The following is a 25,593-nucleotide window of genomic DNA, read 5'->3' as shown; positions in this document are numbered from 1 at the left end:
AGTGGGACTGTCGTCTGCTATTGCAAAACTTTTTGTCCCATCTTTTCTTTTTCCTTTCTTGCCTTCTTTTGGAGTAATTTAATATTTTAAAAAGTTTTTTTAACTTACATATTGGCTGCTTCTTTATATTTATTTATATTGTGCTTCCTGCAGCTGAGTGGGTGTTTTTCACCAACTCTGGAATCCTGTTGTGGCTGACTGGAGCGTCTCATTCAACTCTCCTTTTCTTTATGCCTCATTTTTGACTTTTTTTTGGTAATTTCCTCATTTGCCTCATTTTTGGTAATTTCATTGTTCTGCCTTTCACTGTCTGCAGTCTCTTCACCTGTATCTTACCTTTTTTTTTAAATTACTTTTTAAAATTAATTATTTTTGGCTGTGTTGGGTCTTCGATGCTGTGTGTGAGCTTTCTCTAGTTGTGGCGAGCAGGGGCTACTCTGTTGCAGTGCGCGGGCTTGGCATTGCAGTGGCTTCTCTTGTTGTGAAGCACGGGCTCTAGGCGCACGGGCTTCTGTACTTGTGGCACGTGGGCTCAGCTGCTGTGGCTTGCGGGCTCTAGAGCACAGGCTCAGCAGTTGTGGCACACGGGCTTAGTTGGGATCGCGGCATCTGGGATCTTCCCAGACCAGGGCTTGAACCCATGTCCCCTGCATTGGCAGGCAGATTCTTAACTGCTGGGACTCCAGGGAAGTCCTTACCTGCTTTTTAACCAATCTTATATGTGACTTACTTCTAGATATTTTGTCATCGTTTTTTTAGTTTTGGGTCTTTGGAGGGTCATGTGGGTGGGGATGGATACTGCGGGGAGGTTGGTGCATGAGGACGATGGTGTCCTGGAGTAGAGGACCTGAAGGTGGTCGAGAGGGACACCGGGAAGGACCGGAGCAGAGGCAGGATGCAGAGCAACGCCTACGGAGGAGAGATGAGAACGGGGCGGCCGGGTGGCCTCTGCGGGAGCCCTGAGAGCTATCAGGGAAAATACAGTGCTATTTTCGGTACATCTGTGCTGTGGTGAGTCGTCTTTGTGAAGCTCACAGTCAGGGCACCGGGGATGGCCCCTCGTGGCTGCGAGGCTCCTGGGCGGGCGCCCCCCACCCCTAGCTGAACATGCACTTAGTACTGGATTGGTTCCAACGCAGTTTTTTTGTTTTTATTTTGTTCACGTTGGTTGAATCTTAGGTTGAATATAATTTTTCCATTTTTTATACACAAGAAAATACTTCATGTACCTCTGAGAACAAGACAGGGAATGTGTCCAGTGTAAGCATAGCTCACACCTGCGCAAAGACTGGCTCTGATTGTCATTCCAGCCACACGGGCCATGTAGGCGACACCTTGGGAGGCAGCGGGTTGCCGGGCTCTGCAGGGGCATCTCAGCCCATCTGTCCATCTGATGAGGTGGCAGGCCGTGCGCAGCAGCAAGCAGTGATTGCGGCACTCTGCCCCTCAGTAGGGGATGTCGTTCTGATAGTACTGGATCATGTCATAGGTCCGGCTCCTGGGAGCAGAGAGCAGAGGGGATTGTGAGGGGCCTGTGCTGGTCTGGGGACCCGACCCCCTGAGCCACCCTGCTACACCCCTGGAGGTCGAGTGCCCGATCGCAGACTTTTTGTCTGCCCGCCAGCCCCTCTCTCCCTGGGACACTTGCTCCCTCACCCATGGCCACAGCCTCCCTGTTATGCCCTGTCTCCTCCTTGCTCATGGGCCCCAAAGTGGGCTCAAGAGGATGCCCTTCCTCAGCCAGACGCCTGCCCTCAGTCCTGGGGCCCGGGATGTGGCCCGGGCGTGCGTCTGTAGGAGTTGACTCCCAGCCTTGGGGCCTCACATGTGGCTGGAAGGGGTCTGTGCACTCCCCTTCTGCCCCGCCTCACATCACCATCAGGAGAGCCTGCCTCATGCCGCCCTCCAAACCCCTCCTGCTGCCCTGAGCCACCCCACTTCTCTGCTCCCCAGTCAGCAAAACCAAGTGGCGCTCCTGTGCCACTGGACCTCGGCGGGTCCACCGGAGCCAGTTCTCTGTCCCCAGGGTGTGGACCTGGGGCCTCTGCACCTCCCGGGGCCTGGACTCCCCTCGCTCACCCTGTTGTTGAGCCTATAAACCTCAAGGCCACCTTCGACTGTCACAGCCCCTGAGAGCCTGTTCCCAGGCCTGTCACTGAGGCCTGGCCCCACCACTTCTAGTGGCCCCAGTTCCCCCACCAGGCCCCTCCTGTCACGGCACCCACAGCAGCTGAAGGGGGTTGAAGCCTCTCAAAACTCACTTCCTGCCCCACTGGGCTGGGCGTCTCGGGGCAGTGCATCCTGTCACCTGGCCCAGGTGGGGGCCTGCACAAGTGCCCACTGAACACTGGATAGGTGACATGGGTGCATGGGTGGGGCAGGACAGGGTGACTTGCCTGTTGCTGAGGAAGCAGCTCTGAATGACCTTTAGAATGAAATTTGCGGCCTCTCGCTCTGTCATGTTGGGGCTGAACCTGTGCCTGGTGGGGGGAAGGGCCGTGTCAGGGCTGCCGCCCCCAGGGCTCCAGGCTGCCCTCCCTGCAGGGACGTGGCCTGGCCTCCTGTGGGGACACGGTTCCCAGCTGGCCTCAAGGGCTTGGGCTCCTTCCCAGAACCTCCCGGGCCCAGGGCCCTGCAGCCAGGGTAGGACTGGCAGGGGGCTGAGCCACTGCAGCCCCGGGGCTTGGCGCAGACACACCCTTGAGGGACGAAGGGCCGCAGGGTACATCCTCCGCCTACGTCAAGGCACCTCACACACGGAAGGTCTGGGGACAGCTCCTCACCCAGGACCCCGTCTGTCTGGGCGTCCAAGGGGGAGCACTTGGCCTCGATAACAGTCCCCATTACCAGCACTCGAAGGGCTCCCATCTCAGGGGACAGCCGCCCCCCAGTGGCCTGCCTGCCGGACCTACTTCAAGAGCTTGATTGTCTGGCCGCGGAAGCAGGGAAGGCCCGTGTCCAGCATGAGAGTGACCAGAGAGACGACGGCGTCCATGTAGGGCCTGGGGAGAGGCAGGGAAGGAGGTGGACAGAGGCCAGCCTGGGTGGGGGCCCTGCCTGTGGTCAACATGCAGCCCCTGCCCAGGGCCTGCCCTCGGCCCCTGCCATGGTTCTGTGCCTGGCTAAGGAAGGGATCCTCCCTTCTTGAAGGGAACTGCGTACGTGCCATGCAGGCTTCAACAGACTCGGGTTGGAGTCCAGGTGCCCCCACACTGCTCTGTGGCATCAGCCACATGACACTTGGAAGCCAGGACCTGAGTCCCCGGCACGCAGCCTGGGGGTGCAGGGGCTCAGGCTAGGGAGGAAGGGCAGGTGGGGTGCTCAGAGGGGCCCCAAGGCGTCGGCAGGCGAGGTCAAGCCTGGGAGATGCAGAACGTGGTGGGTCACTGATGCCTGGAGCAAGATGCTGCTGGCACAGGTGGCAGAGATGTGACAGGAAGGCAAGGGCTCAGGGGGCCTCCCGTGCATCCCCCTGCCCCAACCCCAGTTCTGTGTCCACCAAAGGCCTGAGATGACCCGAGGAGAACTTTGAGGGGTGGGCGGGGCTTGCTGGATGAACGGGCCCAGTATGGAAGCCCCTCCCTGCCCCCCGCCCCACCCGCGGGGCTCACCGCACGGCCAGGTAGCCGCGGACACACATCTCCATGAACCACTTGAAGGGGGTGGCCTCCATCTTGCCCCCCATGATCATCACCATCTCGTCCGTCAGCTTGATGTCTGGTTCCCAGCCGAGGTTGCCACCCGGGGAGCTTTCAAACATGAAGCCAAAGTCTGCAATACCCCAAAGAGCCATCGTGCTGGGATCAGCTGCAGGGCAAAGCTGGGTGTATGCCCTGTAGCCGCTGTTTCCTGGGGACACTGGGGAGCAGCGGCTGGAAAGGAAGCCCAGCTCCCCAACCCCCAGAGCCCCTGCCCCGGTGCCCCCGCGGCAGGATGCCCACCCACCGATGTGGATGATGTGGCCCTTCTTGTCCAGCATGATGTTGCCGTTGTGCCTGTCCTTGATCTGCAGCAGGAACAGCAGGAGGCTGTAGGCAGCCATGCTGCGGATGAAGTTATAGCGTGCCTGTGCAGAGACAGCATGCTCAGGGTGCCCTGGAGCTGTGCCCTCTTGGGCCTGCGGGCACCCTGGAACCCCTGGGCCTGCACCTAGATCAGCAAGCCAGACCTTGGTAGTCGGAGCGACAAGTGGGTGCATCTGAAGTGCAGGGCTGTGGCCCCTTCCCCCCTTCAACTCCTGTCAGCTTTCTCCTGGGGAGCCCCTCTCGAGGCATGCCTTTCATCCCAAGGAAGGTTACAGATGCTCTGGTTTTACCCCCAGACATACGAGGACTTAGAAAACAGGGTGCTGACCAACGCAGGAGCTGGGGCTGGCGGGCAGTGGGGCCGCCCTGCTGCCCACCTGCTGGAAGGCCAGCGTGGACTCATCCCCGTACTGGCGTGTGAAATAGTCGTACATGCCAAAGTCGGTCTGGCGGCCCAGCTGGTCCCGAGAGGTACAGTCAGGGATGCACTCGATCACCCCGCACTAGGGAGGAAGGGCCGAGGCTCAGGCTGCGGGCACACCACAGGGTGAGGGACAGGGGCAGCACCCAAGCAACTGCTTGGGGAACTTACCCCAGGGGCGGTGGCCACCACCCGGTACGGAAAGACGAAGAGATCCAGGCCAACCAGCTGGAAGATGTTTTTGAAGAGGTCGATGATCTGCAAGGCCAGCATGTCCTGGGAACCAGGAGAGACTCAGGGTCGTAGTGGGCTGCTGGCTCCAGGTGCCTGCGGCCCTGCCCAGTGAGGGGGAGGGGGAGGAGGGAGGGAGGCCCCGTTGAGCCTCACTGCCCACTGCTCCCTGGGCAGACTGCGAGGATGCACTGCCTGGCGGTGGGTGTGAGTAAGGGGCACCCATTCCCCGGGGCAGTTCCCCCTGAGCAGCCAGGGTGTACAGCGGGAGGGGGGCCACTGGAGAGGCCTCCGGGTTTAGCAGAAAGCCCTGATGTACTCCAAGGCAACAGAACCAAATGGGAAACCAAGGATTCCTATTTCTGTATGATGCTGAGAAGTGTGCCTGGAGTCTTGGAGAGAGGCGGGCCTGCCCCGGCCCCCGCACACCTCCGGCCCTGCCCTGCCTGCCCAGCCCACTACCTGACGGCAGTCGTCTCCCACTTTGAAGATGGCTGCTTGCCAGGAGATTTTCTGGCCATCGGCCTCCTGCGTGCTGCCCTCATCCTCGGAGTCTGAGCAGCACCGCAGACCTGCACAGGGAGAGGCTGCCTGTCAGCGGCGGGCAGAGAGGCCCTCTGAGGATGCTGGGGGTGAGCCCTGATCATGTGCCTGAAGCAACACAGAACCTTAGGGATCATCTCTGCAAAACCCTAAAGAGGCCAACGAGGCCCAGCAGACACCAGGGGTCAGTGGGTGGGGCCACAGGGCCAGGGTCTCTTCCTAAGAACAGCTGAGGAGCAAGGACCCAGGTCCACACCCTTGTGCTGCTGTGCTCCCGACATTCATGCCCCCCCCAGAACTGCAGAGTGTGATGTATGTGGCAGCCACAGCTGAGGAACAACCATGCCCTGTCCCTGGAAGAGGCCAGAAGGATCCTTCACAGCACTTCAGGAGGGAGCAGGGCCCTGCTGACACCCCGGCCTCCAGACAGAGAGAATCGACTCCTGCTGTGGAGGCTGCCAGCCTGCGGTCACACTCACGGCAGCCAAGCCGACCAGTCCTCCCCGGGGCCTCTGTCACTGCACACGTGCCTGCCACCCCCAGACAAGGGCCCAGACTGACTGGCCGGAGGCTGTCACCGTTCATGGGGACCCCAAACTACATCGGACGTGCCCCACTGACCTTCCTTCTCAAGTTCACTAACTCCGCATCGTTTCACCTTGAACTTAGCCAGATACGGGGCCTTTGCAGCGCTGGAAAACAAAAGAGAATGGGGTGCAAGTGACAGGGAATGGGAGCCCGTGAGGGGGAGTTTGCAGGTGGTGCCTCACCTCTGCATGGGCGTCCCGGACTTGTAGTCGATGTCCAGCACGATGGCCTCGGGGTTGCTGGGCAGGTAGCAGCCTATGAGGGACAGAAGGGACATCCCAGGGCCCGAGCAGGATGAGGCTTTCCCAGCAGACGGGGCTGTGCTTAGGCCTCAAGGGCCTTGCCTGCGGCACCGCCGACTCCTTGTTCCAAGGCCGGTAAGGCTGTCTTCCCTGACTCTGTGCTGTTTCCCTGGGCCCATCCTGACGTTCCACATGGGGCAACCACCTCCCGCAGACGCTTCTCCAAGAGGACACCCTAAACCCTCAGCTTCTCAAGCCACTGGCCGCCAATGCCACAGGACACAGGAGCCCCAGCACCCATCCACCTGACACCCCCAGCTCAACCCTGTCAGCGCAGGTTGAGAGAAGGCCCTTCCTGGTCAGGGACCACAGTTCCCCGAGCCCCCGGAGGTGGGGGTGCTTGAGGCGGGGTCCTGGTGGGAGGGACTGGGCCCCTGGGGAGCATGCAGGCCCCCACCTCATCCACTCTCCTTCCCTCGCCAGCCCAGCCTCCCTCACACGGCCCAAGCTCCACTCTGCTCTAGAGCCCAGCTGGCTCCCCAGTGCCTCGGGGACACGACCCAGCAGCATGGTGTCCTCTGGGAGGCTGAGTGTTCTCTGGGGCGGGGCTGGGCAGGGCTCAGCACAGTCAGGAGAGGCCCACCCAGGGCCCTGCACTAGTGCCCACCACTGAGGCGGGCAGTGGGCAAGTGTGCAAGGCCAGGGTTTTGAAGAACGAGTGTGTAAGACTTAAGAACGGAGAGCTGTGCGGTGACGTCTGGGTTCCCATCTTGTCTTGAAAAGACATGGATCTGACCACGTGGCAAGAGCACCAGGGAGTGGGGCATGGGCGCCCTCATCCTACAGGCCCTAGCACACCTGGGACACCCCTGCTCCTCCCTAAGTCCACTGTGTGGCCTGCGTTGCTTCTGTTACACTGGAGCTCAGGAAACTTCTAGAACCACAGCTGCCAAGGACAGGGCCTCGGCCTTCAGAAAACAGCTGTAGCTAGGAGAACCAAGAGTGACCACTGGCAGGGGCAGGTTCTGGAGAGGGGTTCTGGGCACCCAGGGTCCCCCAGACCCCCGTCTCACTGGCCTCGAACCCTGCTCACCAGGCTGCACCTTCACTTCAGACAGAGCCGACAGACAAGCCCTCTTCCTCTCGTCACCTTTAGGGTAGGGCCTGGAGAACAAGACACAGACACTGGTGTCTGTGGCTTCGGGGCACAGACAGGCCCTCCTGTCCGAGGGCCCTAGCCCTGCACTCTGCCACCTGGGGCATGGGAAGGGGGTGTACAATGCTGTGGGGGTCAGGCTGCGGGCTACGTGGTTTACTGGCAGTGTGGCCTCGGGCAGACCCTCAGACCTCTGCGCCCCACGACAAGGCGAGTGAAATGGAATCACGCCTCACGTGGCAGAGGCCCAGGGAGTCCACCCTGACCCTCCATCTCTGCAGCCACGTTGCCGCTCTGCTTAGAACTGGTCAGGAGAGGACCATGGGACACATGGCCCGCAGTGATGGGGTAGCGGGGGAGCCTGAGCACTGGGGACAGTGTGGCGACTAGGCACCTGGAGGAACAGCACTAGGGCTCCCCTGCTGCCTCCCCAGGCGCTTGGCCAGCATCTGCAACCCTGGGGCCCCATCCTGCACAAATGGGTGGCCAAGACGTCCAAGGTTGGCGTCTACTCCACGTGAATGAGGGCCCAGGAGGTGAATCAAGAAAGGACCTCGCGGCTGCAAAGGAGTCTGGTTTCCCTAACACCACGGGGACCATCAGAACCTGGAGAGCAGGTGTCCTCAGGCTTGGGCAAGACCCAAAGTGAACCTGAGATGTTGTTTTCTGTGCATCTTCTATGCCCACGGGGGCCCTGGACGGTGGGAGCAGACTCCCCGTCTGGCTGTTCCTTAGCAGGAGACGTCAGGAGTCTACGAAGCTCCTTGGGCAGCTCCCACAAGTGGGGCCTGGAGAAGATGCCACTTACTTGATGATGGCTGACACGTTAGTGATCTTGTTGAAGAAGTCGAATTCCCGCTGGTAGAAGTCCTTGGCCGGGCCAGACAGGGAGCTTGTGATCTCTTCCACCAGCTGTTCCAGGAGGTCGCCAATGTCAGCTGCAGAGAAACCGAGGGTGAGCCTGCAGTCCTGGGGACCCTCTCTCCAGACCCCACCCAGAGGAGGTCTGCCCTCCTCAGGGTGCTGATGCCCGTGAGGCTGTGGCGAGTGAAGGGCCCCAGGATCACGGATGCTCACGGGGGCCGCACCTGAAGCGTGTGGTGGTCTCACGGGAGTACCTGCATCTGACTGTCCCCTCTTCCAGGGAACGTCATTTTTACTTGAAGGAGTGACTAACAGATAAGGTAAAGTCACTCAGATGTAGACTTATGGCAGATATTTTCTTGAAAATCAATAAAATGAATCTGCCATTTAAGGAAAACAACTACAAAACTTTGTTAAGCTTGACAAAAAAGCCTGACAGTTTCCCAGCAGTCAGAAACGTTTCTGTCCTGTGAGGCAGCTGGGGCTCCACACACAAGATCTTTAAATACTGTGTCATGAAATGCGTCAGCACTGGAGACCCTGCCCTGCACGTTGGGTGTGACCACAGCGGGTGTTACAGGTCTTGCGAGGGGCGAGTGCAGGGCAAGCAGGGGCTGGATGAACAGAGAGTGAGGCTCACAACACGGTTCAGACTCCTCACTGCACTGAACCCCTGAGAAACCATCCCGCCAAGCTTGGTAGCATTGGCGGGGGGCACCCATGGGGGCCTGAACACCAGACACTCCTCCGTTTCCAACTATAGGTCAGCAAGGCCCAATCTCCTGCAGCCACTTCAGCCCAAACAGCATATTCTGACATGAAATGCAGAGGCAGAGTGAGGGGATCTCCCACCGCACTGATGACCTCATCTCCCACAGGCACTAAAGGGGCCTGTAAACGTGTTAAACAATGCTACTCTTCTTGCTCACTTCTTTAAAAGTTATGTTTATGTGAGATGGGTCTCTATTTTTTTAAATTTTAGCTGCTTTGGGGCTTTGTTGCTGCACGCAGGCTTTCTCTGGTTGCGACGAGCGGGGGCTACTCTTCGTTACAGTGTGCGGGCTTCTCACTGCGGTGGCTTCTCTTGTTGCGGAGCATGGGCTCTAGGCACGCGGGCTTCAGTAGTTGTGGCACACGGGCTCAGTAGTTGTGGCTCGCGGGCTCTAGAGCACAGGCTCAGTAGTTGTGGCGCACGGGCTTAGTTGCTCCGCGGCATGTGGGATCTTCCCAGACCAGGGCTCAAACCCTTGTCCCCTGCATTGGCAGGCAGATTCTTAACCACTGCGCCACCAGGGAAGCCCTCTATTTTTAATTTCTAATGTTGGTGAGTATGGATGGCCAAAGGCCACATAAACCCAAGCTCTTTGAGGGTCTGTAGTTTTCAAGGGTGTGAGGATCCTGAGATGACCTGGTTTGGGAAGCACTGCCCGTGGAGCTGCAGGACCGAGCCATAGGGTCTTGGGAGCCAGGCAGGGGTCAGAGGTGGGAGTGGAGGAATGATGACCCTGGGCAGGTGGTGAGGACGGGGTGGGGCCCGAGGGACGGGCACTCACGGTCTTTCTGGTGCCCCTCTTCATCCACATAGATGTTCGTCTTCATGTTCCAGATGAATTGGTGTGCCAGGAGCTGGGACTTGGATGCCGCCCACAGAATATACTCCCGCACATAGCCCATCTGTAGGAAAGCAAGGTCAGCCCAGGCTGGCCACACTCCACCAAGAGAGGCCACTCTTATCCAAGCAGCAATAACTCCACGCTTGGCAGACCCAGAAAGAAGCGTGGTTGAGCGGTGCCGGCTGTGAGCACCTCTCCTGCGCGGCGGAGTTGAGCCCGAGTCCAGCTGGCTGGCCAGCCGCCGGGGTCTTTGTCTATGCAGGCATGCACCAGCTTTTGTCTCCTCTGTTCCCTCCTCTGGACTCTAAGCCCTAGACTCTAACCAGCTTCTGCTGTCGTCAAGCACGACGCGTGGGCAGGCGGGTTTCAAATGCGCCCCTGTGGACTGGTGTCTAGAAGACGCTGCCCAGTGATGGACGGGTCCCAGAAAACCCTACGTCACTCCCAGCTCAGGCTGAATTCCCATGTCCTAGGTTACAAAGGCAGCTGGCCTTTCTGGAAGACTCCGGGGGTGCAGCCTCTCCCTCTCCACAGTCATTTGCGGCCCATCTGGTAAAGTATTCCTTGGACAGATGTCCTCAACTTGGGTGGGTGGGCTTCCCAAACAGGTCAAACTTCAAATAACCCAATTCTAACCCAGCAACTAGATCTAAAGATGAACCATGAATGTGCAACCTCCAGTGCAGGGTCTCCAGGCTTGGCCAGGGCATGGGGTGTTCTGGGGCCCTGTGAGCCCAGGGCAGGGGGGTGTATGGGCAGGAGCAGGAGGGGTAGACGCTGCTGCCCTCAGACGCAGGCTTGGGTGTGGCACCGTGATGAAGCGCGGGTGGTGAGGGCTCCGGGCTGTGGTCACCCCGTGGGTGTTTTCTGGCCAGGCCCTTTGCCAGGCCCCTATGTGCATGTACTCCCCAGTACCTCAGAATGTGACTGTATTTGGATATAGGCCTTTAAAGAACTGATGAAGTTACATGAGATCAGTAGGGGGCCCTGATCCGATCTGACTTATATCCTTATAAGAAGAGATTAGGACACAGACAAATGGACAGCCATGTGGGGATACAGGGAGAAGCCGCCGTCTACACGGCAAGGAGAGGGCCTTGGGCAAACCAGCCCTGCTGACCCCTGGATCTCAGATGTCCAGCCTCCAGACTGTGTGGAACGAGCTCCCTGTAGTTTAAGCCCCGAGTCTGTGTACTTTGCCAGGGTGGCCTGAGCTCACTAATACACATGCTGTCTCCTCCAACCCCTTGGCCACTCCACCCAGGAGACGGGGAGCTGGATTTGGGAGCTAGGGGACCTGCTGAGACCCCCATCCAGCAGGTACGGGTCCCAGGCCAGGTCGCCCACCCTGAGGAAGCAGCCAGCAATGTTTCCAGAACCTGTTCACCCAGCACAGCAGGACTGGGCCTTGGGTGCTGGACGACCACATGGGGGTGAGAGACCTCAGGCCCAGGTCCCAGCTCAGTGGCCCTGCTCCTGGGCTCCGTCCCGCTGCCCGCCCGGCCCTCCAGGCTGGTAGCCCTGTGCTGCATGCCTTACCTTGTCATACCTGAGGGCCTGCACAATCTGGGGGATGTAGAACAGGATGGCATCCTGTGTGGTGGGGGAGGAGCAGTCATGACTCAGGAAGGGGTGAGAGCACCAGGCAGGACAGGGGTCCCAGGGCCCCACCCCACCTGGACTGGCCCTGCTGTCACTCCACCCCCAGGACACGTCCTCACCCTCAATCAGGCCTGCCCTCTGTCCCCCCGTGGGGCTGGGCAGCCCCCCGAGGTCGACCCAGCAGATGGGCTCACCGGCGGGAAGGACCGTAGGACTTTGACCCCATACTGCGCCGTGAGTGGGTGCGGCGGGTACATGCTGGAGAAGTAGGACAGGCCTGTGGGTGGGTCTGCGGGTGCCCAGCACAGCACATGGCTGAGCTCGGGGGCATCGGCGTCGATGGTGTGCCAGGTGACCAGGAACTGGGGAGGAAGAAGGGAGTCACAGGGATGGCCCCAAGGAGTGAAAACTGCAAGGCATTTATAACAGCTTCTGACACATTACATACAACAGCACAACTTCAACCAGGGTGAAATACACTCAACGTTTTTCTACTATAAACACAGTAAATGATTCATCCGAAGAGTAGATAACACAAGAGATCAGAAAAATCGTGGTACCACTGAGGTCAGTGGGTTTTGGTTGTGTTCCTCGCCTCCAGGCATCCCTGGAGGCAGTTTTGTTTCTGTGCACTTAGGACCAGGCCCCAGCACACTACCCGCCATGCTACCTTGATGGCTTCGGGGATGTCACTAACGGCTCCTGGGTCCAAGCGAACCAGACGGGTCACCTCATTGCCGATAGCTTCTGTGTTTTTGAACCTACAGGCAAAGAGGGTGTGGGTGGCAGACACTGAAGACGGGGGCTGGGGGAGCCCTGGACTAAGGGATGTGGACCAACACCCAGTGACATCTGAGCACTGTGGCTACTGACATGGTGTTTACTGTGACCGGCTGTGACCCAAGGGCAGAACTCCTTGGAGCAGGAATGATCCTTCCAAGGACACCTCCCTTGGCCTGGCCCCCAAAGCACCCATCCACGTTGTGGCACCCGTGGGCCAGAAGGCACGCTAGCAGGTGGGAGGGTGGGTGCAAAGTGTTCAGGTGTGACCGCCCAAGGCTAAGGCAGGCAGCTGCTGCCTAAATACCGTCAGGCTGCGATCCGGTCCTGAGGAGGACTTAGGACCCGAAGAAGGAAGCAGTAAGTATGCACCATGGGCTCTGGGGAAGAAAGGCCCACCCTGCACGCAGGCACATGGAGTCTACTGGGATGCAGCACAGGGGGCCTGGGAAGCCCCTCTCAGCACCTACCAGCCTGAGTCCTGTCCCTGTTAAGAGCTGCCTCAGGACAGCCCACAGGACACTCAGTTGCCAGCCACCCCTCTGAGTAGCCTGCTGCCTGAAGATGCCACCCAGGAACCAACCCAGACCCCCCAGGCCTACCTCCCAGAGTAACCACAGGTGTTTCCTTTCCTCATCGAACAAGGTGAGGCCCTGGGGTGCCCTGATGTTATCTCCTCGGGCTCCGGGGTGCTGGGCCCCTGGCAGGACAGACCCTACCACTGCACAGGACTGGGGAGCATCTGGGGCTACGATGGCTCTTCCCTTACAGTCCTTGGCTGTGACACGTGCCCTCCCCCTGCCAGGTGCCTTGTGCTGGACCTCCGGCACGGCCTCTCAGGCAGCCCACCTGGCTGGCAGTTGCACGGCCAGATGAGGAGAGATGTTCCAGGCGAGGTTCACATTGTCCTTCCACTGCTTCTCGCTCAGGCTGATGTACTTGGACCTCCAGTTGGCCACGCTGCTCTCTCCAGCCTGGTCCAGCTCTAGCTCCGGGGCTGACAGTGGGTTGTACCACGTGATGAGACGCTCGATCTCAGTGGCCTGGTGAGGGACACAGACACGGATGTGCCTCTGCGTGGCCCGCGCCCCTCCCCTACCCCAGCGCTGCAGGCATGGCGCACGGGCCTCACCAGCAGGGACAGCAGCAGCGTCCGGCGCTTCATGTAGTACTTGTGCAGCTGGGAGCCCCGGTTGGTCTTCTTGGACATGCGGGGGGGGGGGGGGGGGGGACGGCACAGAGTGTCCCTTGGAGCTGCTCTATGACCCTGAGGACCCAAGGGACCCGGCAGCAAAGCCCCACCGACCTGACTTCTTGGAGATGGTGGACATGCCGCTAGACAGCGGGTAGGTGTTGATCCAGCCTTGTGTAGCCTGCTGGCGCGAGCCAACCGCTATGTCCAGATTGCTCCGGGTGTCCTGGTTATCTGTGGGCAGACACTGCATTCTAGAAAGAGGTGTCTGGACCTTCACCACAGACAAAGCAGCTGTGGGGGAGCAGGTGGGGGAGACGGCCGGTGACGGCTTCCCTGGACGAACCAGGCGTCTGCAAAGTTCCTCATGAACCACTGCAGATGGAAGCTTTCTAAAGTGTGTTATGTTCCCCTGAGCCCAAAGCAAAGCAAATCGAGGAGCCGCCTTGATCAGTTATGGCACTGACCTCCCAGTGTCCTCCTACATGGCGATGACTCGGGGACCCGTGGGGACAGATGGCAGGGCTGCCTGCCCTGCTCTGAGTGGAGCCAAGAGCTGCTTACAATCACTGTGCCTGCTTTTCCCTTTCGTGGCGGCCAGGCTGTCCACGTGGGTCTGCCTGCAGAGACATGCGCCTCCCCCAGCCTGGGCGCGTGACCAGCTACATGCTTCAGAGAAACAAGAGCAGGGCTTCCTCCTGTGGGGGCGGCTGCTGGCTCCCACTTCAGCGCCTTTCCCTGACCCCATCCACCCTCCATGCTCCAAGATGCAGCTCACACGTCACCTCTTCCAGAAACCTGCCCCTGGTCCCCAACTGCTGCAGGGCAAGTGCCTGTCCTCAGGGGACGTTCCCACGACCCCCCATGTTGGAGTCACCTGCCGGTAAGACTGGCCCCACCAGGTGACAATGGACCGTGCCCTATCCCTTCCAGCACATAGGCCGTAGTCCAATACAGACTGTCGGGCATGCAGGGGGCCCCTGAGAATGGCCCCGTGCTGGGAAGTTACACCAGGGGGTGTCTGCCTGTCTGCTTGGAGACCTTGCCCTCCTTCCTGCTCCCCAGCAGCGGCCAGAGAAGAGGTGACCGGGCAGGCATGGGCCTCTGGTGACCATGCAGCACAGCTGAGGCTGGGGCTCACCTGGGGGAACGAGCTGGCTGGCAGTCAGGTACTTCTTATCTGAGAACATGGCGGTCCAGAACTTAATCATTATGCTTATGTCCTCACGCAGCCTCTTCTCTCCCTGCGTAGGGAACTTTGGGGGACAACTGCAAACAGCCAGGGACGAGGGTGAGTGCCAGGGTCTAGGAGTCAGGAAGCGCGGCAAGGTGGGGCGCGCAGCCTCCTAATGACAAGTCGGGCCACTAAGCCGGGGGTCGGCACCCAGCAGGCCGAGTGACCCAGGCCTGGGGGCTGGGGGTGGGGTGGGGGCAGCACCTGAAGTAGTCGAAGGCAGTGGAGTAGATCTTCTCGCGGAGCACGTTGCGGATGGTCGCATTGGGAAGCACGTCCGCGTGCAGGAGGGTCAGGCCGAGGGTCAGCAGCCTGCAAGACGGCCCCGGTCAGCGAGTGGCGCCTCCTGCAAACCTCTCCCTGAGCTCAGGGCCCACCTGCAGGCGGCAGAGCCCTCCCGCCAGGGCTGTGGATCGGGCAGGTGGTCACCTGTCTCGGATTACTGTACCCTGATGCCTTACGAAAGATTTTTTAAATCTTCACTTTTGTTGGGGGGAAAACAACATGTGTGTGACTCTGCCCCTCGGCCAGAAGCTTTGGTCCCACAAACTGCAAACCACTCCCTGAGGTACCATCACCTACGGGGACTACGAAGGTAGAACTCAGGTTCTAAGAACAATCTGCTTGGATTCTGCAAGATCAGGGCTGCCCTGCAGGCATCCGCAGACGCGCTGGTCAGGAATGGGCAGCCCTACTGCTCGTCTCCATGGCCACTTCCCATGGCTGGGACGGTCCAGCATGGATCCTCTCCTACTAACCCATTCTCGTTGCAATTTGTAAAAGTATAGGTCCACAACAGACTGAAAATTAGGGAAAAAGAGAACTAGCCCTTGGGTACTGGTTTGAGAAGCACGGCCCGAGGGCGTGCCCAGTGGGCTTCAGGAACATGAGTCAAGAGCTCAGGGAGGGGAACAGGTAGACGGAGTGGTGCCCACCTGCAGGGGCCCCTCACCCTCCTTCCATCTGAGCCCCCAGGTATCTGCAGGCCCAGTCAAGAGCCCTCCCCATGCCAGGCCAGGCCCTCTTGCTGCGTCCACAGCGCCCCTGACCACCGCACCTGGTTTGAGGCCCACTGGGCCACATGCTGCCTATTGGGGTGTGTGCCCTCCCCCGGTGTTGCTGGTTTTGCACAGGGCTTGGTGTGCAACTGGCACAATCGGCCCCAGAGGGTAATGGGCCTGAGCTGTCACACCAGGCTCTGCCACACAGCTGGCCGTTTTTCCCTCTCCAGTGTGTCACCAGAATCCTTTTGCTGCTGCCCACCCCCAGCGTTTGGCTGGCCGGGTCCCCACATGAAGCACCTCCTGCGCACTTCCCTGCTGTGGACAGCACGCTGCCCCATGTCCCCAGCCCCGAGAGGGCGTGGTGGCCTCGGCCATCATGTGCGGATGCCTTTCCCAGGCGGGCTCGGTCAGTTTCTGGTGAACAAGTGACCAACCACAGGAAACCCGGGGGAGCAGGCCCTGAGGTGAGCTCTCACTTGAAGCGGGGCCCGATGGCCGCCACATGCCGGTTCATGCTCCCCGCAGTGCCCCCAATGCTCAGAGACATGGACCGCTGCAGTAGGCTGGAGAAGATCTCCACCTGATCAGAGCTGCAGTACTTGGCAATCTCGAACCGCTGCACCAGGAACTGGACGGAAAGGGATACGCTGCTGGTGGGGCCATGTTGCTGGCGGGGCCAGGTGGCCGCCCACCCTCGAGCCACCACTGCCTGCCAAGGAGGGGCTCAGGCCCACAGGAGGGCAGGTGGGGTCTACGGGGCAAAGGGACGAGACCGGCGGGGCGTGGGGAGAGAGATGGGCCAGTTACCCCCGAGGTGGGGCAGTCTTCAACCTGGAGTCCCAGGGCAGCCCCCGACCCCGGGGAAGAGTGGGTGGAGCACAGGGGAGACGGGGGTACGTACATCGATCCAGATGCAGTGAGGGGTCACCTCGGGGGCACAGGGTTTGGGCTGACTGGCTTCCGACGCAGCCAAGGGGTCTGCTTCCTTTATCTCCGCAGAAAACAGGCCGAACTTCTGCTCCACTGTCATCTGCCAGGCCCCCGCCATCTCCCGCATGAACTGCAAGAATGCAGATGTTAGCCCCTCCGTGGGGCGCAGAAAGAGGCTTGCTGGTTTTTTGGCGTTTTTTTTGCGGTACGCGGGCCTCTCACTGTTGTGGCCTCTCCCGTTGCGGAGCACAGGCTCCGGACGCGCAGGCTCAGCGGCCATGGCTCACGGCCCCAGCCTCCTCCCGGACCGGGTCACGAACCCGTGTCCCCTGCATCGGCAGGCGGACTCTCTACCACTGCGCCACCAGGGAAGCCCCCGTTTTGTTTTTTTAATCATAAAAGGAATATATGCTCACTGAACAAAATTAGAAAACCGAGGAAGGTATGAAGGAAAAAAAAAAATCACTAAGATCTCCCCATGATCCCACTTTCCAGCCTTTTTTCACCAGAAGCCTCTCCTGGACCACAGCCAGGAGGTGTCCTGCTTTGTGGTGCAGCCCACCTGTGACAGCACTGCCTGGAAACCACGCAGGGGAGGCCGCCTGCTCAGGGCCTCTGGGCTGGCAGTGGCAGGGGCGTGGCGGGCTCCAGAACCCAGTTCCTCCTCTCCACCCCCATGGACCCCACACGACACCTTTATGCCGCTATCCGGGCTCAGGGAAGAACTGTGGGGGCCGAGTGGAGCCTGTGACCCCACCAGCCTGGGTGAGGGGTTCGCAGGGGAGCAGCCTCTGTGGCCTGACAACAGCCAGTGGCTCCTTCCAGGGCATCCAGAGCCCCTGCGGGGACACGGGAACCCCATCCCTCCTCCCATTCCATGGCTGCTCAGGGCGCCAGGCAGCCAGTCTCAGGTCCCCTCGCCCACTCGTTAGCAGGAGTGAGCAGTGGGAGTCAGGGCAGCCCTGAGGAAGAAGGCAGGGAGGTGACACTCGCCTCTGCCCTCCTCCCTGCCTGCAGGCACAGAAGCCATCTGGAGGCCATGAGGTGAGGACAGAGTCCAGCGCAGACAGAAGCCCATCCACGACACAAGGATGGACTCCCGGCGGTCGTCCCTGCAGCCAAACGTGTTGCAGGGTGGAGGGTAAGGGAGCAGCCCACCAGGTTGCCTGCCCACCATTTGTACCCCCGTCCTGGTCGCCACCTTGGCCAGGGCCTGCCTTCCAGGCTCGTGGCATGAGTGTGAACAAACACAACTCAGGTCCAGGCTGACTAGAAGCAGCCTACAGACTGCACGGCGCTCTCCGCTGGGGGCAAACAGCCGTGAAGGGAAGCGGGGATGGCGTGGCGGCATTTCAGGCAGGGCGGCTGGGGAGATCCCAGGTGGAGGATACAGCTCAGACCAGCCCTGGAGAAAACCTGTTTGAGGACAGCGCTGCCGGGGAGGGAGCGGCACCCGCAGTCTAAAGCAGGAGCCCACCGGGGCCGGGACAGCAGGGATTGCAGGGTGCCTGTGGCGGCAACAGGGGGCAGAGGGGCCTTGCTGGTCAGACACTGTCCACCTCTGCTCTGCGTGAGCACAAGCAGCATGGACAAGTCCGGGAGTGGAAGGGTCCTGATCTGACCCATTTTCCTGGCTCCTCTGTGTAGAGAAGGTGGAGGGGCCTGGGGGGATAGCAGGGGCTGGGTTGTCTCCAAGTGCAAGGGAGAGACAGGGGCTGGGCCAGGCTGCTGGGAGGTGGTCAAATTCTGAAGATGCTTTAAAGATAAAAGGTAGACCTGACAGGATTCGCTAAGGCTCGCCGTGGAGTGTCGGGGGGCAGAGAGGGCCATGAGGATTTTGTCTGGGCGTTTACAGACTGCGGGACGGTGGGGGCCAGTCTGGGCCTGTGCTCTTGTTACGGGTTACAGAACCAGGGGACCAGAATTCTTTCCTGTCTCAGTGGAACGAAGGCCCAGACCCTTGTGCTATATGAGACCAATAAGATTGCTCAGGCTTTATCTCCCCACGAATGCAAAAGACTCCAGCAGCACCCGCCTCTGAGTTGGGGCTACGGACGATTTTTGTTTTCTTCTTTGTGCTCATACCTTCCAATTGCTCCATAACCAGCAAACATTGGCAGATAATAGAAAAAATGAAACACCAGGGTGCAATGATACTAAAGACATAGAAATATAGGGGAACGGCCCCCACTTTGGGGTGTGGAGCATAGCTGGGCCTGGACAGCAGATCGTTGCAGAGGCCAGGAGCAGGGAGACAGACAGCCTTCAGCCTTGAGCCAACAGCAAGAGCTTGGTGACACCAAACCCACACATAGCTGTCGGGCTGTTGAGGAGGGCAGGTGAAGAGCTGCCAAGAGCTGCTTTCCAGAGAGAGATCACATTTCCCTGGGAAGGATGAGCCCAACAGCCCGGGGCCAGCACTAGGTCTGGCACGAGTGGTGGACGGACCTGCCAAGGCCCAAACCTCAAGCCAGCCGAGCTACTGATGATGGCAGAGGCAGGGGACAGACTGGAGTCTGACAGACCCCAAATGACATAGCAATTTGCTTGGCATAAAAACCCCTCCTTGGGGACTTCCCTGGTGGCTCAGTGGTTAAGAATCTACCTGCCAATGCAGGGGACACAGGTTTGATCCCTGGTCTGGGAACATCCCACATACTGCGGAGCAACTAAGCCTGTGTGCCACAACTACTGAGCCTGTGCTTTAGAGCCTGTGAGCCACAACTACTGAGCCTGCATGCCACAACTACTGAAGCCCGTGTGCCTAGAGCCTATGCTCCACAACAAGACAAGCCACTGCAATGAAAAGCCTGCGCACTTCAACGAAGAGTAGCCCCTGCTCACCGCAACTAGAGAAAAAAAAAAAAAGGAAGATGTGAAGGTGTGATGTAAAGCAGGAAGAACCCACCCTTCTTGCCAAGATGAGCCCCTCGGGGGTGCGGCCTTCACTTCAGCCACCAGGCACAAGGAGAAGATAAAGCAGCAGGGACCCTTAGTCTCCACTGTTTTTCTAAACACAGTGTCAGGTCCACGGTCACAAACTTGAACACAGATGACCCTGATGCTAGAACTAACCGACCAGATAAGAATTTTCAAATAATTGTCGTAAATATGTTTAGAGATTTACCAGAAAAGATAGAAAAGGTGAAGATACAGAGATTCTCAGGAAAGAAATACAAAGTATAAAAAAGAAACTGAAATACTAGATCTGAGGATTATGATATCTGAAATAAAATACATTAAAAATGGTTTAACAGGCTTCCCTGCTGGCACAGTGGTTGAGAGTCCGCCTGCCGATGCAGGGGACACGGGTTCGTGCCCTGGTCCGGGAAGATCCCACATGCCGCAAAGCGGCTGGGCCCATGAGCCGTGGCCGCTGAGCCTGCGCGTCCAGAGCCTGTGCTCCGCAACGGGAGAGGCCACAACAGTGAGAGGCCCGCATACCGCAAAAAAAAAAAAAAAAAAAAAAAAAGGTTTAACAACAGAATGAATAAGGCAGGAGGAAGTACTAGGGAACTGGAAGGAGGCCAATGAAAATGGACCAAAGCGAGAGAAAGAATGAAAACAACCCAAGAGAATGCTGACGACCCTCGGACACTGCCATCGTCACAACATCTGCACCACAGGCGTCCCTGGAGCCCAAGTGAGAAGGGGCGAACCAGGTAAAAAATGTATTTAATGAAATACTGGCCTGAAACTTTCCAAGTCTGATGAAAAACCTGACATCTCTAGATTTAGGAAGTTCAAGGAATCCCAACATAAAATACACAGAAAACCACACCCAAGCACAACAGAGTCAAACTATTAAAAATCAAAGATAAAAAAACCCTAAGAATAGCTAAAAGGAAAAACAAACAAACAATAGCACATACTGAGAAAGGATGATAATTTGTGGATTTCTCCCCAGGAACAATGCAAGCCAACAGATGATAGATGTGTGTAACATGCCAAAGGCAACTTAGGATCACAGACCCAGGAAGAACAGCCAAAGCACGAGATGAAGGTGAACTAGGCTGCAAGTTCACTCCCGCCACCTGCAGCCCAGGAAGCGCTGAGGAGAACTACAGACCCAGGCCTACAGAGGTAAGTGAGGACGGGAAATGGTCTGGATACACCCATAAGGCTTAGGAAAAGCATGTGACAACACAGACAGCACTGTTACAAGGCGTGTATCACACAGCAGTGAACACAGATGAAGACAATACACGCACGGGTCCTGACGGAGTGGGACGTAGCTGTGACTGAAGAGCCCCTGCCCTGCAGTGACAACAGGTGCCGTGAGGTGGGCCAGGTCGGCTCATCCTCACAAAGACTCTGCGCAGACCCCTTGCCATCACCCTCGACACACAGGCAGGGACCTGTCCTGGAACCCTGAAGACAGCACAGCCAGCTAGGCGAGAGCCCAGACCCAACCGACTTCCCTCCTGAGGGGCAGGGGCCAGTGTCTCTGCTCCCCACCACCCGACTTGGCCCCTCCACAGACGCCTGCCACCGTGAGCTGGACACAAACTCCGTGAGGAGGTACGACTACGGTCGGCCACCTCCACGCCTGGAACACTCCAGTTCCATCCTTGGAAGTTATCCAGCTGACCCTCAGGGGCAAAATACACAGAACACTCTTTCTGACCACTTATCTCATTATCTTAAGAAACTCAGAAAAAACATGTCCAATCCCATTACTGTGAAAATTAATGGGATCTTTGAAAAATAAATCTGTTCTTAGGTGTTCATCCCATCAGCTGAAAGGGTGTGTAGACCCTCCCCGTGGGCCCCCTCCAGCAGGAGGGCTGCTGTCCCAGAGTCGGCAGGTAGGACGCGGTCACTGTGGATAAACACAAGTGTCCACTTGTGGAGAAATGGCTCCCCCTGCCGAGCTTTGGAAAAATAACAGCTTCAAGCACCACTGGGTCCTTTAACACAATCCCTCTGGTCCCAGTGACAGTCCTGTGGGCAGGCTTTAATATCACAGTCTTGCTTACATATGAGGCCCTGTAGGGTGAGGGGCTTTCCCGGGGTCTCCACGCTTGTCATCCAAGGGGCCAGGACTGGCTCTCCACCTCTCACCCCACAGCCGCCTGCAGCCGGCGTCTTACCGGCACTTCCACTCCATTCTTGCCAGCCAGCAGCCACTCCCAGCAGGCCAGGGCCGTCTCCATGCCGTGCTCGTTGAACATCTGGAGGGGACCCCAGCACAGGTGATGGAGGAGCTGCGGGTCACAGTCTGGAACCAAATGCATGCTGTTCAGAGGCCCCGACAGGTCGACCCACAGCCTCCCTGGGTCAGCAGGACAATTGGCACTGGCCGGAAAAGCGCTGGCCTTTTAATTACAGCCCCACCCCAGTCCCGTGCGTGACGCCGCAGGGATCTCCCGGGGGAGCGCAGGCTCTCTGCGTGGCCAGGACTCGCTCCCTGGGACAGCAAGGTGGCCCGGGCCTGGGCGGTACCTTTGCTGCTGATGAGCATGGCCGTCAGCTTGAACATGGCCTCTGTGTAGTGCTGAGGGTCACCCGCGCCCAATGCTGCCTTCAGCTCCTGGACCATCATTTTGTTCAGGTCAGACGTCTGGCCTGTGGCGTCTGAGAAGCGGATCATCCCATACACCTGTGGAAGGTCAGCGGAGGCACATGTGGCCTGGCCACCCAGACCACGGGGCTTCGTTGCCCACGCGGAGTGACAGGCTCGTCTGGGTGCTGCCGCCACCGCGCATGGTGCCCCGGAACTCCTCCTCTAGAAACAAGTGCTGCTCCCACCATTCTGGATAGTCCCCGAGGGCGGGGACCCGGCCCTGATGTCTGAATCCAACACTGAGCTACAGCAGAGCTGCCTGCACATGGGCTAAACAAGATCAGCCGCGCGCTTCTTGAGTCGGACATTACTTTTTTTCCCAAGAAAGGTGTTGCTCTCTTATTCACAAGACTTGACTAGAGAGGAGCTCCCACTCCTTCCAAGAACCAAACCTTCCCCCCAAGACAGACCTCCCACCCCCACCAGGAAGGAGAGGACGCTAGGGGGCCCCGACCCGGCGGGCGGCTACCTCGCCTGCGTAGCGGTTGCGCAGGTTGAGGGATGCCATGAAGTTGGAGTAGTCCTTCTTCACGCAGGCTGGCCGCTCCGTGAGCTGAGTCGCCTGCAGAGACGGGACAGTGACTGCACACCCTCGTGGCCAAAGCCCAGTGCAGTGAGGCTGTCATGCTCAGACCCGGGTTATTAAAATCTCCAGCAATGGCAAGTGAATAAAATGAAACACCTCTAAACACGCTCTGGGGTCTGCCAGGTCGCATGGAAAACAGAGTTTTAAACATTTTACTCTGAAACATCTCCGGAAGGCAGCTGGGACTACAGCTTTGCTCCATGGCCAGCTACTTCACCCCCACTGGTGTGGCTGCCCACACTTGGAAGGGACCTCGGCTCACACGGCCCCCACTTCCCCTGCCTTGGCCTCGCCTCTCCAGTCTGCCCACCCCTCCAGGCCCCTCCTCCAGCTGGACCTGCCCAGTGTCCCCAGGGCCACCTCACACTGTCCCTTCAGCTCTGTTCCCTACACACCAGCACTGCCAGTCGTCATACACGGACACTACTGGAGACAACCAACCCTCAGATGCTGCAGTTTTGGGCAACTTTTTATTTTGGGTGGTAGGGGTGGGGGGAAAGAAGGTCAGGGGAAAAGATATAAACAGTAAAACTGAACCACAAACAAAAAATACACGGTTTTCTCATAAAAATTTTAAGCTGGTTCATTTTTAAAAAGGTGACCTGAGAGTGCATTACATTTTTTGGAGACAGTGGCCTGGAGCAGGCATGTGTGGGAAACTGGCTCTGCCACTCACTGTCCCTGACCTCGGCCTGCTTCCCAGGAAGTGGGGACACGGGGTCCTCTCGCCAGGCTGAGCACAGTCCTGAGGGACCGAGTGCTGCCAGACCCTCCCTTGCATCTCTCTGACCCTGCTCCTGTGCCCAAATCAACCCCCAGCCCACTCCCCTCTGGGCGGAGAGGTCAGCCAGGCCACAGGCTGCACCTTCTGCAGGGCAGGGGCTCTAGGGCCGGGGTCTCCCAACAACCAGCGATCAAATCACAAGATTAAAAAAAACAAAAAAAAAACAAAAAAAAACAAAAAAAAACAAAAAAAAACACAAGATAAAAATGGTCCTTCCCTCCTGAGCAACAGGAAAGGGAAAAACCTAACCTAAATCTACTTTTCTGTGGAAAAATCCCAAAATCTTTTAGGCAACATCACCTTGGACCAGGACCGAGCCCTGGTGGCCTCTGCCCGCATCCTCAGCCTGCCTAAGGGGCGGCTCCCTTCCCACCTGGGCGCCTGGCCTCCCCTGACCCCAGAGCGGGCAGCATAGAGGTGCATGTGGCCGCCTGGGCTCCCACGGACCGCAGAGACCCTGCACTGGGCCCCAGGGTTGGGAGACACCAAATCGCACCACTGCCGGACAGGCCACTGCTGCCAACCACCAGCTTTGAGGCGAGTCTCTGATCTGGTTCAGAGGGAACCCCTCAGCGCACGTGCTGCCCCTAAATGAACCTCGAGCAGAACGAGACGAAGCCAAGGACATGGGGTGCAGCTCGGTCCAATGGATGGCCAGGCCAGCGTGACCATAAAACGTGCTGACCGTGTCCAGCAGGAAACTTCGTCCGTCGTGGACCTGATCCTCATAAAGGATCAACCTTAGAGCTCCGTCAGAAACATGGTGAGCAGCTCCCCCGAGCCTGGGGTCTGCCACAGACACCGCAAGCTCCCCATATGGGGGCAGGGCTCCCACGGCTGGAGACCCTGCTCCCCAGAGGCACACGTACCCCAAGGGTGGTGTTCTGCTTGTTGTAGCTGGCAAACTGAAGGATGCTCTCGGTGGCCATGGCCAGCCCCGTGTGCTGCGACAGCCCCGACACCCAGTTCTGGTGTTTGTTCAGGTATTCCTGAGACGGGGAAGTGCCGTGTTATTTTAAAGGTAAAAGCAAGCCTTGTGCAGCACGTGTGAGGTGGGGGAGGGAACCCTGGCTCTAAGGCTGGCATCGCCCGCCCTGATCCACTGAAGAGATGGCTCCGCTCGGGCTGCCACTCCCTTGGGACCAGAGCCAGAGCCAGAGCCAGCCACTGTTCCTGCTGGCCTGCCGGGCTCCTGGCCATGCCACTCTTGCCCAGCCCGCATGCACCCCTAGTTCTGCCTACTATAAGCGGTCGGCTCCCCTGGGCCTGCCCCCCAGTCCCACCGCACCTGCCCTCCTGGCCCCTGACCAGCATGCTCACCCCACAGGGTGTCCCATTACCCTGGGCCTGGACCAGTGTTCCTGGTCTGCTAGTTCACACCAGTGCTGTCGGTATTTCCAGCACGCTGTCTGGCTACAGCTCTCTGCAAGGCTGGAAGGAGCTCCCCAGGATGCTTTTTGGTGATTTCAAGAAAGTACCTGTAGGTGAGACTTGGTGACTGTGGGCGCCCACTTCATGGCCTCCTGCAGGATCATCGCACAGCGCGCAGCGAAGTCCTTGACGATGCTCTGGAAGAGGGTGCACTGGGCTGTCAGAGCTTAGTGAACACAGGGCTGGACCATGTGCCCCAGAGCCTTGTGTTGAAGTTCGAACCCCCGGCCCACCTCTCGCGCTTCGCAGGTGTCGGGAACAGTAATGCGATAGGGGGCGTCCGGAATGTCGTAGTAAGGCTGGTCCTTGTGAATATCCTGAAAGCACACAGGTCCCTCTTCCAAAGCAGGTCCCTACGTAGCACCTCCCTCCCTTCCCCCACCCCTCCCATCTGTGATGGGAGCCCCCCAACCCCCCATTCACGGCTTGTGGCATGAGCTAGGCTCAGAAGGGTGGGCGGGGTACTCACGGCGTTCAGTGACAGCGACAGGGTCTGCAGGATGTCCAGCATGGTCTTCAGCACCGTCCCGCTCCAGAGCAAGTGGGGGAATCTGCACCCAGAGCCACCTCTCAGGGCCCAGAAGCCACCTGTCCAAGGAGCTGTGCTCCTTAAGGCCCCTCACCCCTCCTGCTGCCCAGCCCCAGCCCCCCCCAGCCCCATCATCTTGGTTATGCGCTGGCCAGACCACTCCCTGCTTCGCACAGGGATCCTCCCTGTTTTCAACCAAGGCCCCTGTACCCTCACGTGGAACATGGCAGGACAGGTGACCCTTGAACAATGGGGGGCTGGGGGTGCCGACA

General features: G+C 58.8%; 1 protein-coding gene across 7 annotated transcripts in view; it reads right to left on the bottom strand.

Moving 5' to 3' along the window:
• Window positions 1–1,114: 1,114 nt before the first annotated feature.
• The window catches only part of PI4KA (phosphatidylinositol 4-kinase alpha), a 94,484-nt gene continuing 70,005 nt past the window's right edge, over window positions 1,115–25,593 (bottom strand). Inside the window, exons 26-55 of one of the 7 annotated variants that reach the window (XM_024763688.1) lie at window positions 25,262–25,343; window positions 25,026–25,109; window positions 24,840–24,929; window positions 24,231–24,350; window positions 22,461–22,553; window positions 21,871–22,027; window positions 21,519–21,646; window positions 16,397–16,555; window positions 15,972–16,123; window positions 14,696–14,803; window positions 14,399–14,526; window positions 13,372–13,491; window positions 13,198–13,277; window positions 12,915–13,108; window positions 11,956–12,046; window positions 11,480–11,647; window positions 11,223–11,276; window positions 9,624–9,744; window positions 8,015–8,144; window positions 7,144–7,214; window positions 5,991–6,063; window positions 5,842–5,912; window positions 5,140–5,249; window positions 4,618–4,722; window positions 4,403–4,528; window positions 3,946–4,066; window positions 3,612–3,771; window positions 2,913–3,002; window positions 2,397–2,480; window positions 1,116–1,498 (exon numbers count right to left, since the gene is read on the bottom strand). In XM_024763688.1, coding sequence (XP_024619456.1) covers window positions 1,447–1,498; window positions 2,397–2,480; window positions 2,913–3,002; window positions 3,612–3,771; window positions 3,946–4,066; window positions 4,403–4,528; window positions 4,618–4,722; window positions 5,140–5,249; window positions 5,842–5,912; window positions 5,991–6,063; window positions 7,144–7,214; window positions 8,015–8,144; window positions 9,624–9,744; window positions 11,223–11,276; window positions 11,480–11,647; window positions 11,956–12,046; window positions 12,915–13,108; window positions 13,198–13,277; window positions 13,372–13,491; window positions 14,399–14,526; window positions 14,696–14,803; window positions 15,972–16,123; window positions 16,397–16,555; window positions 21,519–21,646; window positions 21,871–22,027; window positions 22,461–22,553; window positions 24,231–24,350; window positions 24,840–24,929; window positions 25,026–25,109; window positions 25,262–25,343 — 3,322 coding nt within the window. In that variant the 3' untranslated portion in view covers window positions 1,116–1,446. Of the gene's footprint in view, window positions 1,499–2,396; window positions 2,481–2,912; window positions 3,003–3,611; window positions 3,772–3,945; window positions 4,067–4,353; window positions 4,529–4,617; window positions 4,723–5,139; window positions 5,250–5,841; window positions 5,913–5,990; window positions 6,064–7,143; window positions 7,215–8,014; window positions 8,145–9,623; window positions 9,745–11,222; window positions 11,277–11,479; window positions 11,648–11,955; window positions 12,047–12,914; window positions 13,109–13,197; window positions 13,278–13,371; window positions 13,492–14,398; window positions 14,527–14,695; window positions 14,804–15,971; window positions 16,124–16,396; window positions 16,556–21,518; window positions 21,647–21,870; window positions 22,028–22,460; window positions 22,554–24,230; window positions 24,351–24,839; window positions 24,930–25,025; window positions 25,110–25,261; window positions 25,344–25,593 lie in introns of those variants that run through there. The other 6 variants (XM_024763690.1, XM_024763689.1, XR_003005744.1 and 3 more) reach the window with 6 other exon arrangements.

The sequence above is a fragment of the Neophocaena asiaeorientalis genome, unplaced genomic scaffold, assembly GCF_003031525.2.
Source record: "Neophocaena asiaeorientalis asiaeorientalis breed wild unplaced genomic scaffold, Neophocaena_asiaeorientalis_V1.1 scaffold110, whole genome shotgun sequence".
Lineage (NCBI taxonomy): Eukaryota > Metazoa > Chordata > Mammalia > Artiodactyla > Phocoenidae > Neophocaena > Neophocaena asiaeorientalis.
This window is presented reverse-complemented; position numbering and strand designations above follow the sequence as displayed.